The sequence below is a fragment of the Petromyzon marinus genome, chromosome 7, assembly GCF_048934315.1.
Source record: "Petromyzon marinus isolate PM22_M1 ecotype Great Lakes invasive population chromosome 7, UKy_Petmar_22M1.pri1.0, whole genome shotgun sequence".
Taxonomy (NCBI): domain Eukaryota; kingdom Metazoa; phylum Chordata; class Hyperoartia; order Petromyzontiformes; family Petromyzontidae; genus Petromyzon; species Petromyzon marinus.
The window spans coordinates 12,134,127-12,148,879 of record NC_133673.1 but is presented as its reverse complement, the minus strand read 5'-3'; the positions used below and the strand labels follow the sequence as shown (position 1 = coordinate 12,148,879).

The 14,753-nt window shown below is 42.2% G+C and overlaps 1 protein-coding gene across 2 annotated transcripts; it reads left to right on the top strand.

Annotated features, from left to right (window-relative positions):
* Window positions 1-2,929: 2,929 nt before the first annotated feature.
* LOC116939989 (histone-lysine N-methyltransferase KMT5B-B-like) lies at window positions 2,930-11,806 on the top strand. 2 transcript variants are annotated; one of them, XM_032949158.2, is made up of 10 exons: window positions 2,930-3,727; window positions 6,427-6,545; window positions 7,120-7,262; window positions 7,466-7,646; window positions 7,764-7,873; window positions 8,182-8,348; window positions 8,536-8,555; window positions 8,685-8,821; window positions 8,932-9,119; window positions 9,246-11,806. In XM_032949158.2, the coding sequence occupies exons 2-10, from the start codon at window positions 6,486-6,488 to the stop codon at window positions 10,583-10,585; spliced, it is 2,346 nt and encodes a 781-aa protein (XP_032805049.1). In that variant the 5' UTR covers window positions 2,930-3,727; window positions 6,427-6,485; the 3' UTR covers window positions 10,586-11,806. The 2 variants fall into 2 exon arrangements, with proteins under 2 accessions (XP_032805049.1, XP_032805051.1); XM_032949160.2 differs by having other exon boundaries at window positions 2,931-3,727; window positions 7,481-7,646.
* The last annotated feature ends 2,947 nt before the right edge of the window (window positions 11,807-14,753 follow it).

Here is a 14,753-nt window from a genome sequence, read left to right as displayed (position 1 = left end):
GCAATGTTACTTGCCGTGTGATTAATTTGGCGGTGCCGTTACCGCATGGTTTTGAATGGTGGTTGTGTTGCAGCGTTACATTGCAGTGCATTAGTTCTCTGTACCAACCTTGACTAAATCTGTGGCCGTGTGAACGCTTAAACACCTCGCAACGTTATCCTGCAAACTAAGCCCACAAGTACGGTAGTTAACCACATGACACTTTTTTGAGTTTGAAGAAGGAAATACGACTGCACGTAATTAAGTATTTTTTTCTTCCTCTTTCACCGGGTCTTAAATAGATTTGTTTTAAAGAAAACAGTGAGCTGGGATTTTGTTCTCTCAAGTTGAGCCATATACAAAAATAACTATACCTCCTCTAAAAATGTATCCCACTGAAGGATACATGTATACATGTCCAATGTTTTCAGGAACTGAGGAGTGAAATACATGTGTCGTGTGCAGAAGTGGAGTTATTTCACCCAACGTATAATTGGAAACCAATTATGTATACTGTTGTTGATTGGGATAAACAAACATGGTTTATGTTAATGATTTCCAACTAATGTGGAAAGTGTTCATGCATTTGCCTTGCCCGTTTGTCTAAAACGGTGGGTCAACTTACTCAATAGAAACCCACCCACGTTGCATAAAGGTTTGCTCAAAACCTAGAGATTGAAAAAAAACAGGGCTAAAAAGATTCGTCTTGATATTTGCGCATCACCGTTTTGTAACCTCAGTTGTATTGTCGAATTAACCACGAATGAACTCACCGTCTTGCCATTATGACCATCTCATAGCACCAACATCAACCTGGACCTATCCACGGCTGGCCTTCGACATGGCTCAGTATTGCGATGCTACAATCTTGCTCTTCCCGCATTGCCTTACAAGAAGATTGAATGAGTCAATGCCATCCCCCCCCCCCCATTCCTCACTCTCCAGCAGGCCACTTATCCAAGGCTCACGTCTGGTGCGAGCGATATTGTTATTACTGTCAATTAAATACTTACACCGCCTAACGTATGTTGGGAAGCTTAAAGAACACATGCGTATGCATGATTTTTCATGGATATATTTTGATCAATTCACTCGAGCTCTCAAGCCTTACACAAATACACAGCACTCACATATGTGATCAAAATAGTGAATTGGAACCTTAGTGATAACTGTTGCACTAATCACCATACACACTGGGTTTGTAATCCAAATTTGGAGAAATTAATGCACTTAATTGGAATTAAGTATTATGTTACTCCATCCAACATGCATTTATAAACAAAAAAAATTAAGACTTGATTGGGAGATATTTTTCAAGTGTATTTGATCATTCGTCCATGCTACTTGCAAGAATAGAATTTTGCTTAAATGTTTTAGGAAAGGCTAATTGGAAACTAGTACAGTAGAATTACTATTGTACCGTGAGAAATATCTAAAAATATAACGTTCTGCATGTCTAGGTATAAAAATGTACAGTCCTGCATTTTTGCATCAAATTATTCTTCTGAACGTCCTGATTGACAAAACATTTTCAAGGATTTATTTTTTAATCCACTACACACCATAAACTTAGTAAATAATTACAATGATAATAGCCTTGGTGTTGGAATCCATAGATTATTACACTAAGCACCAAAATAAATTAACGCAATAGTGCATTGTATGTCACCATTTACCACTGCATCCAAAATGAACCCTATTATCATCCACTGCTTTCAAAATTATGTTACTTTTCTAAAACGTGAACTCATGCAGGAGCATAAATTGCTTTCAAGGATGTATCATGATCTGCACATGCAATTTTCTTAGCTTTAATTTCCCATCCAAACGTGTTATCGACCAGTGCTTCTAATATTGTCCACAGAAGAAACGTCTTCAGTGGCATACATTATGTTTGCTCACCCTCCCATACTGGACATCTGTGAAAAAGAGCTTCATAGATTATCGGATTCATGCAGTCTAAATAAATATTCTGATTGAAGGATATATGATTGTATTATCTAGAACCCACACTTTCGTAATCTTGACTTACTCTCACCAAACAGCAAAATATTAGGGTATAGCATTTAAATCCAAAACTCCCGAGTCACTCACTCCTGGACATCTATGAAAAAAAATATCTTTATAGCTCCATAATAGGTTTTTGGGTTAGATTGAGTAAATATGAATTTCATTAAAGCCACCACCAACCGACATCGCCAATTAGTAAGGTTTGTCACGTAAGCAAAACATGCCAATTCGTTACTAGCACAGCACACCGGTGTGTTGGAGAGCAAACCCACAACATTTACAATTCGAGAACGACGTTTCGCCAGTAATTACAACCGGCATCATCAGCCGACAACTCTTGGCTGTTTTGTTTACGTGACAAACCTTACTAATTGGTTGTGCCGGGTGGTGGCGAGTTTCACGACGCATTTATATTTACGCGATCTAACCCAAACAGAAACCCAGGGTGGATAATATTGAAATAGGTTTTACCCTTTTAACTGGCACAAAAACTGACACCTTTATTCAAGGCATCATGTTTGCAATAACCACAACACAAGCAGTCAAAATGCAAACAAAAGAGACAACTCTGATAATAATATGCACCGAGTTGTCTCTTTTGTTTGCATTTTGACTGCTTGTGTTGTGGTTATTGCAAAACATGATGCCTTGAATAAAGGTGTCAGTTTTTGTGCCAGTTAAAAGGGTAAAACCTATTTCAATATTTTGTTGCTGGCAAAGGAGGTCTCATAATGGATAATATTGCTCGCGAAAAGTCTTCCTACGGGTTAAACAAAACTGAGCTTTTATACCTCCGGTACAAACACGTTCTGATTGTGATCGAGTACTTTAAACAAAAACAATTGTAGCGACGAATCGGTGAACGCAAATGACAAATCATCATCATCATCACCGGTGACTTTTTAACATCTGATGGTGGGGTTATTGGTAGCGGTGGTAGCGGTGGTGGTGGTGGCGGTAGAGGAGGGGGGGGCCGCACTCGCCACCACCACACCGGGCGAGGCGCTCACTTCCTGCCGCCGCTCGCCTAATGCACGAAAGCCTCGGCCTAGAGGGCCGCGTCTCTTTTTATTTTTTTCTCCCCCCTCTCTTCTCTTACACACATCCCCCACCCCACCCCTTGCTCTCTCTCTCTCTCTTTCTCTCTCTCTCTCTACCCTCTTTTGTTAACGCCGACTCGGATTCTTCTCCGGCACCTTCGCTTCTCCGCGTCTCATCGAGTAAAATTAAGCGTCGGCGTTTCTAGGCGCGGACGTCGTTGTGGTGTTGTTGGTGTGGGGTTTGTATCCGCTACGGTTTAATTCGACGGCGGTCCGCGAAACCAGCGGTCCCGGTGTCCCACCAACCCCACCGCCACCCCACGACCATCCCCGGCCGATTCTCTCCACGTACCCCCCCCCCCCCTTCGGAGTGTCATTTTCCTTGTCCACCCTCTTCACATTTAATCGGTGGACGTGTCTAACACTCTTCTTCTCTTACCACTACCACCCCACCTCCTTCTCCAGCTGCATCAACTATCGCCCGACTTTTTTTTAAGAGAGAGAACAAACAAAAAAAATTGAACCTCTTATTTTTTTTGGGGGGGGGCACCGTGCCCCCGGCCCCCCTAAAAAAAAACTGCAAACGTTGGAGCGGCGCCCCCCTGCCTTGCCCTGCCCCCCCTAAGCTCTCTCAACAAAATAACAAACCCCCACGAGGCGCGGACACGGCGAGACACAAGACTCATGGACACGAGACGGTAAGTGGAATGGGTTTTTTTGTTGTTTAGGTGGTTGTTGGGGGAGGTGAAAGGAGTAAAAAAACCCGTGTGTGTTTTGTTGTTGTTGTTTCTCTCTCTGTTCTCCTTTCTGTTGCGAGGCGGAGAGGCCGAGGCCTATAGGGCCCGGCAAGCCGCCGTGGTTCGCCCGCCCGGGTTGGACTCGGGGCTCGGTGCCGTAAGGGGGAGAACGCGGCAGGCAGGCAGGAGGCGCTGTGCTTCACAGTAATCATATACAATCGTTGTGCTGTCGAATACTATGTTTTACCAAGGGCCCGGTAGGGTTTCGTGTCAAGATTATGTTGGGGTGGGTGTTTTGTTTAAAGGAGTTTCAGCTACACAAGGTATTGGCAGACGTAGCTTCCCCCTTCCATCGATATAAATAATACACGTAACCCAGAAGAAAAAAAAACCTCGCCGAATCCAAATACTTTTTTTTGTTCAGGAGGATCCTTTCGTTCTTATAAATGGTTGTCTCGCCGATGGTGACACTCGCATCAATAACTGCCCTCTGCTGTTAAAATCCTCAAGTCTCACGCCACTGCTATCCAAGAGTCCATTCTCCCATCGAGATGTTTGGCTTAGCTGGGTGACAACTGTGAACTCCTCTAGCGTCAATGACAGCACCATCCGGTCGATGGTTTAGTTGTTTCACCATTTGGGGGGGGGGAAGCCTCGTCGAGTTTCGAGACACATTGCCAGGAGGGTCCTGCCACATCGGGATGTTTGGCTTCATGAGCTGGGGGAGAAGGGGGCGACGCTCAGCACTGCCATCTACTGGACCCATCACACGGGCCCCACGCCAATTTACACCGGGCAAGCTCCGGTTGTTCACACAATTCAGAGTGTTATTGTAGTAACCAGGCTCGTACTCTGCTTTTACCCCCTTTTCCCTAGATCCGACGAGGTGGGTCGTATTTAGAGTGACGAGGTCGTTAAGCAAAGGGGCACATCCTCTTATTCGCGATGGCAACCTCGCCATCCTTCAGCTTTGTCGTGAGCATATGCCACTCTTGTCCCCTTGCGAAATGGGAATAAATGAGGCAACAGACGAGGTTGTTTGTCTCCACGTTAAACTGAGATTGGGCAGTCTCGTTGACATTCGTGAAGCCTACGGAGCAAGCCACCTTTTGGTTACCGGTGTGTTCCAGCAGACTTGGTTTAAGCAGGAAACGCTGCACACGAGTTTCGTGCAGGACTGGACAGTTCTGTACAGTATACCAATATTACCGGTTGTAAAACACCTTTGGGTCATATTTTTTTAAATTCCTTTTTATTTGCCGCTTTAAATAAGATTTTTTTTGAGAAATTACGTAATGTATGTGTTATATGCTGAGTCTGTATGAATACGTAGGATTATATATATTGGTTATTTGAATCGAAATTTCACGGCTTTTGTGGGTGGGTTTCGAATAACTTGACATTTTACAAAATGGAATGGCTCTACTCGAAACATTCAACTGGTATGGTGTACTGTTATTTTCGCGTTCTGTTCATTTGGTTTTACGTACATTTTACTGATAAGAGTTGTCTGTGATATTTATCACATGCAATCATTTCGCCTTTAAACTTGGTTCGAAGCTTTCGTGACTGCAGGAATTAATCTTTGGTTTTTTTACGGTAAAGTCACGTATAAATAAGAAATAATAAAACTGTACGCCTTTTGGCGTCATCTGGTCGAGCACCAATTGGGTCGAGGCTCAAAAGAAAGCCGTCCCTTGGTCTGGACCAATCAGTTTCAAGGACAATGTATATATTATCATAGTATTTTTTTTTTGCATTTTGACTGCAGGTATTGTGGTTAATGCAGTAACATGAATCCTTGTAAAAAGGTTTCAGTTTTGTTGCCGAAAAAACCCCTATTATTATAAGTATACTTTTGTAAATATGTGTACATTTTCAGAACTCTCTCGTTATTACCATAGACCGGGATTCCAGTTCAATGAAGTTGAAATAAGCGAATTTTAATCTGTTGCAATATGCAGAATCTAACTCGTAAAAAAGGATGCCCCTTTCCAAAAAACGTGATCTGTTTATGAATAGAATGACTACAATAATTTTTTAATTAATTTAAAATTGTATTCATGAATAATACGCATTGAGTAATCAAACTTCAAACTACTCTGGGAATCAATAATAATCTAGACTGCCCTATTATTCTGCATACAGGTGATTGGTTCAATGGGATTCACATCTTACTTCATTCCCAATAATCCCCATGAACCTAAAATAAAAAATAAATAGCTTCGTTTTACCACTGAACAGCATGCATGCACCACACTGATATGGGATGCAATAGTTTCTGAAATAGCTGAAGTGTAAAAATAAAGTGTAATTGTCGTAGAAGTATTGCAACTTAATTAATTATCACCTCAATCGAAATGCAATTATGTGCTGTAGTAGCAAAAACTTAGAGGAAGATGTACTTTAGCTGCAGGTCACGAGACATGCATCACCGTTCAAGCCCTCTATTCATCAGTGTGTGAATAAATGTGTCCAGGTACTGATCTGCCAAAGAGGATGAGTTTGGCCTTAAAAACATATAGGCAGCGCTAATATTAAGTTACTTGATGCATGTCAGATAATATATTACAATCGTTAAACTTTATGCACTTGCTTACATAACAAGCCGGAATCTTAAAAGCATGTTGTGTTTGTGTGCTGTCATACAATCTCATTAGGTCTGGCATTTGACAGCGATATGGCGGTGGAAGTAGGACACGGAGACTGAAGTCTCCATATGACAACCCCAGCACACATTTCGCACAGTGTTCTCAGCACGGACATTCGACGTTGCAAAGTGAGTCCTCTGATGCAATGCATGTCAAACGAAATAGCTGATGGTTGTTTTTTGTACTTGGCAGATGTTTGACATCGGAGGGAGCGCATTCATTTTGAATGTATAAAAAATGTATGCCTGTTTACTTTTTAATGCTTTCAATCTCAAACTTCAGTATATCCCCATAGCTGTATAAACAGTTTTGAAGAGTCTGCCTTTATGTCAGCCTTGCACAACAAACCAGTAGTTGTTGGCAAGAGGAAAATATTCACTTGTCAAGCAGCTGACACCCATCGTGCACGAATTGGAAATTGATGGTTGTAATTTTTCGAGAGCCGAACTATGCTTTTCCGTTTATAGACACTTGACATGCTTTCTCAGAGGGAAAATCCCGAAACCATTTGCTAAAAATATTACTACACAGGTCAGGTTTAAAATAAAATATGTACTTTTGTATACCATTATGCTTGCATGTGGCTTTAAGAGCATGTGCCTATTATGAGTCCATTTATATGCACGTTTGCTTGTTTCCATATGCATATTTATGTACAATCGAGTCCTCTAACAAAATGAAGACTCCTTTTTGTTTATTCAGGCCATGGTGTTTGAGAACCGCAGCTCACGCTACGCACCCAGCACAGGCATGACACCCAAGGAGCTTTGCGACAATGATGACCTTGCTACCAGCCTGGTTCTTGACCCCTACCTGGCTTTCCAGACTCACAAGATGAACATGAGGTATGTTGCATAGGAAAATCATGGTCAGACAGTTCACGCGGCCTTCTCAATATACCCATTTCACCCTGTTCTCCTTTCATAACTTTACACACGAACATCCACAAATTACATTTATTTTATTTTGTCGAAATTATGCCAATTAATTCAGAATTTCTGAAAAGCATGGTTTATTAAAAGGTTTTGATTTTGCCGGGCATTAAAAGTGCTCTGTATTGTAGATTTCGGCCTGTGAAGGGGCGGCAAGAGGAGTTGAAGGAAGTGATGGAGCAATTAAAGAAGGATGGTGATATAGAAAAAGCCTATCTGGGGCTGACATCTGGTGACTGGGCTCGCCACTACTTCCTTACCAAGAACAAAGTCCAGGAGCAGACCCTGAAAGAACATGTGAGTGTAAATGTCACCATCTGATTTTTATGTTTGCATCATAAATGGGAAATCAATCTAAGATTAAAAGAGTGGGGCACGTTTTGATACGATGTATTTTTGTGTTGCTTTGTACAGGTGTTCCGGTACCTTCGTCCATTTTTGACTGAGAGTGGCTTTGAAATCCTGCCGTGTAATCGCTACTCTTCGGAAACAAACGGAGCTAAAGTGGTTGCAACAAGAGCGTGGTATGATTTCATACTTTGGCAGTGTACAGAAAGATCGTGAAGATTTTTGTTATTGTTGTTGGAGTGTGTAAAATCTGTACATTATTAGCATTTGTTTCACCAGGTGAGAGTTCATTGAGATTAATTATTCATTTGCAATTTATTTTTGAGTAATATTGACATATGGAATTTCAGTTAGTGCATGGGCATAAAATGGTATACTCATGTAAATGGTGTGACAGGGTCTTTACTGTGCAAACTTACAGCTTTACAGATCTTGCCTTTTGAAATTTATGCACATAAACAGTAATTCTAAAACTCCTTTTCAGGAAGAAGAATGACAAGATTGAGCTGCTTGTGGGTTGCATCGCAGAGCTGAGTGAGATTGAAGAGAACATGCTTTTACGTCATGGCGTGAATGACTTCAGTGTTATGTACTCCACACGGAAGAACTGTGCACAGCTTTGGCTCGGTCCTGCAGCCTTCATCAATCACGGTAATATGAAAACCTGAATGGTTATTATTGGCATATATGCTTGTAAATTACGTGTTATTGACATTTTGATGCTAGTTTAAATAATCATAACCTACAGAAAGTAATCTAATCTTGTTGTACTTGTGTTTTTTGTTTGTTCATAAATTTGGGTTATACCTGCATGGCCTGACTTGGAACTAAACTGCAGACTGCAGACCGAATTGCAAGGTACAAGTTGGGTACTATTGCACAAACTGACATACTGCAAACATGCCACATAATCTTTGTGGTAGGACACTTGCAGTTGCAAAGAATTAATGTGTTGACTTACGATTTAACATTTTCGTGGTTCTTCAGTTCGTGTCAACAGGGCGAGACACGGCTTGCGTAAAGGTGCTTAGAGACATTGAGCCTGGTGAGGAGATTTCCTGCCACTACGGTGATGGTTTCTTTGGGGAAAACAATGATTTCTGCGAATGTTACACTTGTGAGAGGTAAGCATGTGTGGCCCCTGCAACATCAATACACAATAAAATTTGGCATACAGCACACCCGTGACGATTTAATTTCACTGAATTTGATTTTAGTTTTTCTGTTTTTAAAGGAGAGGAGAAGGTGCCTTCAAATCAAAAGTGAAAGCCAACGTCGAAGGCACAATAACTAACAGCAAATACGGTTTCCGGGAGACTGACAAGCGGATGAACAGATTAAAAAAGCTGAGCTCGACAGGCCAGGATGGATGTCGGGATAAAACTGCCAATCCTGCTCTACTTCAGAAACAACAGCACTTGAGTAGGCATACCGTTCTTAAATTTCACCATTTATAAAATTGTGCTCGACTAGATAATGCAGATTTTTTTTTAATTGCTCTATTGTAGTTTAAATTTTGGTAGTCATTGCTTTTCTATTTTGCTGCAGTACAAGAAGGACCAACGGGTCGGCTCAGAAGGAGCCGAGGGAAAGACAAAAACGCATGGAGCCTGCCAAGCTCCACCCTCAGCACGCCCAACAGCTGTGGTTGTGACACAAAAAAATCGAGAAAGCTGAACAGGACCAAGCCAGCCAAATCCACCAGACAGACAGCAACTAAACACAACTCTTGGGCTGAGTATTGCAATGGTGTTGGCCCCAATGGCAAAGCTGTCTGGAAAGGCCGGGTCTCAGACAGTGGTGGGCTTAACAGCAAGGCTGTGTATAAAGGAAGGATGTCGGATAGCGTGGCAAATGGCAAATTAGTGTGGAAGAACCACGCTGTGGATGGTGTCAATGGAAAAGCTGTTTGGAAGGGTAGGATGTCAGGCCGGAGGGCTGTATTGGTTAATGCACCCCTAGCCCAAAGAAGATGTGAGAGAAGGACCAGATCGTCTACCGCTTTTGATGAGATGCTTGCAGAGTGCCAGCATGCAAATGATGAGGACGATGCAGAGGTGGTAGAAGTTGATGGAGATGTTGAAGCACAAACTGAACGGGTTAGAGTTTCACAGTCAGAAGCGAGCGACAATCATACAGAAAGTGTGAAGCTTGCACCTTACCAGAGGAAAGCTTCACAAGGTAGCCGCCGCAAGAAGAAAAGGCAAACGAGACGGCGCTTAATTTTGGATAAATCTGGTAAGGCGTGCGATACCACAGAACTCACTCCAAGTCTCATCAGCCCTTTGTCAGACTCTGTGTGGGACTGTAATCAAGAAGCATCTGAGGCAGACCCAAGTACACCCACAGCATGGTCACCGAATGGTTTCCTCACTGCCACCTCTACAAACGAAAGGCACGATGGTGCAGTGGATGGTCACGTGCTGGAGAGGGTCAAAAGTGGCTCACCTAGCAAACGAAAAAAGAAGCATCCTATCACCCGCTACGATGCACAGCTCATTCTGGAGAACAACACGGGCATTCCCAAGCTGACTCTGCGACGGCGACGCAACTCTGGTCATGACAACGGCGAAGGCTCGGAATCAAGTCCGCACGAGTGGATGCAGCACAAGATGTCCCGCGAACGGCTGCAAGAGCGTGTAGCTGCAACGGACGCTACATTTTCTCACGGCAGTGGTGGCAGTAGTGGCAGTAGTGGATCCAGCGAGGGTAGCTCGTGTAGGGAGGACAGCCATAATGACGAACCTGACGAAGGCGTACTTTACTTTCCACAGGTTAAAAGGTTGCGCCTGATTGTTGGAAACGATTCCATAGACATTGACATTTCCTCTCGGCAGAAGGAGCTGGCACTACGGAGACAAAACATTAACAGCCATGGTGAAACTTGATAAACGTTGCACATAAATTGTCACTGTCCCGAGTTTATCTGCATTTTATCTTGAGGCAGCTTATCTGTTCCTGTAAGTTTCTTGAAATAACATGACCAGATGTTCAATTCTCATCACACTTCATGTTTCATTTGTTCACATGTATAGTGCTGGGCCATAGTAAACTTGAAAGCATTATCAGATGCAATAAGATTTTGCAACTGTGCTTTCAAATTTATTAACTCTCAGCTGGTTAGTCTATATACAACTCTACACTGTACAGTAATGTAGTTCAGTCTTATTTATGTTTTTTTTTCCAGCAAATTTTACAAGTGACAACAAAAGTTAAGTGTAAGAACATGGGTGATACAAAAGCTGTGGTCACGATAGTGAGTTTAATCTGGAGCTTAAAGTTCCTTTACAAAACTTGAATTAAGTTGAATATACAGGATCTCCATAAATGGTGTGCATTCTAATGCAGCGCTTGTGGTGCATTTTATATCCTACCTCTGTAATTGCTGTAAACATAGTACACTGACTTTAAAGTACTAGAGTGAGATGGATGTCTTAAATAGGGTGTTTACACTTGCCTGTCTGTCCCATCTGATCCCAGTTTTGCTCTGACCCATATACATGCAAAGCACTAATATTATCACACTTGTGCAGACAACTACATTGGCAGTTTTTTTTTAAGCTGAAGTTTCACAATGTATCTAAAAGCCACTTAACACAAATAGCATTTAACGTGTAAAATTCATGGCATCCGAATAAGCATAAGAAAATAGCGCAAGGGGTGGACTGGGAGACGAGGAAGGTAGTGTGGCAAGTATAACACTCCCTGTTAAAGGCTCTTTGCAGTTAGATCTGCATATATGTTGTGGCTGAACGTGTGAAGGTATTTTTAAAACCGTGATAAAAAACGCACTGTGACTGTTTTAAATCCTCTAATCGTTGATTGAATGCAGCCACACTGGCCTTGCAAATTTTGCTGCACGGTTGTCTTGAGGTTTTCTAAACATTGCATTTTACAGCAAACTTTGAAACTCTATGGGTGTAGATTTTCTTCACTGGTTTTGGTGTTTCCAAAAGCCTTCATGAAAAGTTTTTATTGCAAAAATAAAACAAAGAAGATTGTAAGAATAAAATGCAAAGCAGCGGATCATCAATTTTGGTCTTTGTTACACTACGTTTTTATGTGTATCATTTGTCCATATGCTTACCGATTAAAAAAAATAGTTGACAGTTGTCTTTCACTTTATGTATTATATGCAAGTGTGTAATGCACATTGGTGGTGCTGAATTAGCAATGCATTCCGACGGTGCAATTTCATTAAACAGTACAGTACTACATTGATATGTTAATTACAATCAATCTCGATTGCATATTGCAATTTCTAAAAAGAACATTGTCGTGGTCTTTGAAATTGCCAGATTAAACGTTTGGAATATCTTTTAGTCGATTTTAGACTGCTCATTGTAAATAACACTTTCAACCACATGGCCATGCACAACTCTGAAAATACTATACTAAGAAGCACAATGATTTATTGGAAACACGCCTAAATATATCAGTCTTTTAAAGTTTGATTAATCATCTGGGCATGCCACTGCAGCTCACATGGATGATAATGTAAGGTAATCCAATCATTCGGGCTGGGTTGGGATTACTGCACCACCGTTAAACAACGGTCAGTCGCAGTGATGTTGCCACAGTGCTTGTGCTGGGCTAGGTGCACTGAGTCAAGTGATATGTCGAAAGTGCTGGCAGGAAGTCGTGGACATTCCAGATATTAGGAGTTAATTGAAGTGACTGGTATACATGCACCACCTGTACTTTTTACAATGCCAACTTGCTGTGTTTTAGCTATCTGGTGCGCTGCCTTTGTCGATTCTCTACCTCCCGTTGTTAGAGAGTGGCTGATGTCAACTGTCAAGTAATATTTTATGAGCCCCTTCTTCAGAAGCTGGGTCTTAACACTACCGGTTGCACTTTTCAACAAAACCACTCAACTAAATGTCTGATACCACAGCAGTCCATGTTTTATCGAGCACCTGCTTTTCCCATTTAGCTCCCTCCTATCCGGCCAATCAGGTTTCTTGGGGATTCCGTGCTTGCAAATTTGGGTAACTCCCAACGATGCCTTTTCCCCAATTGGAGGCGTCCAATGATGTGATTATGCCCAGATACAGTATTCAAGTATCCCAGATCATATTCCAGCATGGTTAAATCCATGATGGAACAGTGAATATGTCCAATATAGGTGTTTTGTAAGGGGATCCACGTTATACAAGCATTGAGAAGATCTGGAGCTTCATGTCGAGTGACAAGCCAGGCAGCTTTCACAGCATCAGGCAGCTGATGAAAGGTTAACACCACTCAACTGATTTGGAGTGAGGTTTCTAGCCAAACCAAAGCTGAGACCATGAGCAGTGTCTTGGTATATGAACTCCACCCTCTCCATCGCCCACCCCCGTGACAAGAGGTTTGATGGGGTGCAATGATTGATTACAGTATGCCAGGGAAGGTGGTTTGGTAGATATGGTAAGGCCCAACCTTTTTTTGACAAGCTCTAGGTTCTTCCTCAAATTGTGTGGCAATTTCCAGTTTATCAGCATACATATCATAACTTAGCATTTGGCATCCATCTATTGACTACCCTGGCATTGATCTTCCTCCCATTGCACAGTATTTGTAAAAGACGGACTTTCCACTTGTAAACTTGTGGAATGCTTCTTGAAACACATTGTCAAAAAAGTTCGTGTTTGAGTGATAGAGCTATCCTTGCCACGCCCCAAAAGTGAAGGGAATGCCTTTGACTTCTTACCACAATGAAGGTTCTCATTGATCGTAAGCAGAGGGTCGGGAACATACAAATTCACATATAAACAAAACCCATAGCCTTTTGATAGTATTGTAGGCCTTAAACAGGTGAGAACAGCTGCAGGTTCTGTTGAAAGTGTCTGAACCTCTGCTGTTGTAGGTCGGCAGAGAATACGGTATAGTGTAGTATAGTGTCAACATCATAACCCCTATTTGAATCTACATTGGGGCTTTGCAAGCTTATCGGCGTACCAGTACATTTTCTGGCACACTAAGGATGGAGATGGGAAATGTCCCAGTGCTGAAGTTACAATTGATGCGCTATCTCCTTTATTATCAAGAAAGACCACCAAGGCATCCTTCATTGTGATGACGTTACAGAAGAAAATCATAATATTAACGAGCACCACCCTATAAACTCCGACACATACAATTTGGGTGGTGTTAGCAGCACCACGCCCCAGTGCTGATGTTACCACACCCCGTGCCAGGCGCTCATTTACGGCTGAGTCGACCTAGGGGAATGTGCAGATACCACGTGCTGCTGCGGCCTGGATTTGTGTGTCGTGGGGGAATGGTCCCGGACAAAATTGGAGTGCCTAATAATAATAAGAAAGGTTTTAATCATTGCATATTGCCTCCTGTGGATCAGAAACATGGAAAGTTGAAGTCAACCCCAGCAAAACGAATGAAGAACTTAATAAAGCAAAGCTGTAAAGTGGTGCTCAAGATCCGCAAGAGATAAACAAGTGATGTCCAAGGTCCCATTGTGTCAGGGTCAAACAACCGAAAAGTACATCATTGTGTGTATGTGTGTGTATATAGATACCTAGGGCAGTTATTGAAAAGAGACTGAAATCAAATAATGAAATAAAAAGGCGGATGAGAGCGGGTTGGTGTGCTTTGGGGCCGTTCATAAATGACGTCACGCACCTGGGGGGGGGGGTGTCAGACATTTGTGACGATGTGTGACGAGGGGGGGGGGTTGAGAAATGTGACGTCACATCAAAATGAGCAACTTTAAATAAATATAGACAACACGTTCTACTTAATTAAATGAACTTTTTAATAAATGTTTTCTCCTACAACATCAGAGTGCAGCGCCAAATTAAATACGCACTACAACGACAATAGTTTAAAGCGATTTGAAGCATGTTTTATATATATTTTTGGGAGGGGGGGGCAGAGCTTTGTGACGTCATATTTGAGGGAGGGTCTGACTTTCTGTGACGCCGTGTGACGAGGGGGGGGGGTCAAAAATCGTCACAAAATCGCGTGACGTCATTTATGGACGGCCCCTTTTGGAAACGGCACACGACGATTGTGAAAAGCAAGGCAATGTGCCGAAAGAAGCGTGTTCCTATTGCG

Bases quoted from the DNA above. Each gene is read 5' to 3' on its own strand.
- LOC116939989 (XM_032949158.2), top strand. From the start codon at position 6,486: ATGACAACCCCAGCACACATTTCGCACAGTGTTCTCAGCACGGACATT. The intron at 7,647-7,763 runs GTGAGTGTAAAT...TGCTTTGTACAG, and splicing joins AGCAGACCCTGAAAGAACAT to GTGTTCCGGTACCTTCGTCC. The intron at 8,349-8,535 runs GTAATATGAAAA...ACTAAACTGCAG, and splicing joins TGCAGCCTTCATCAATCACG to ACTGCAGACCGAATTGCAAG.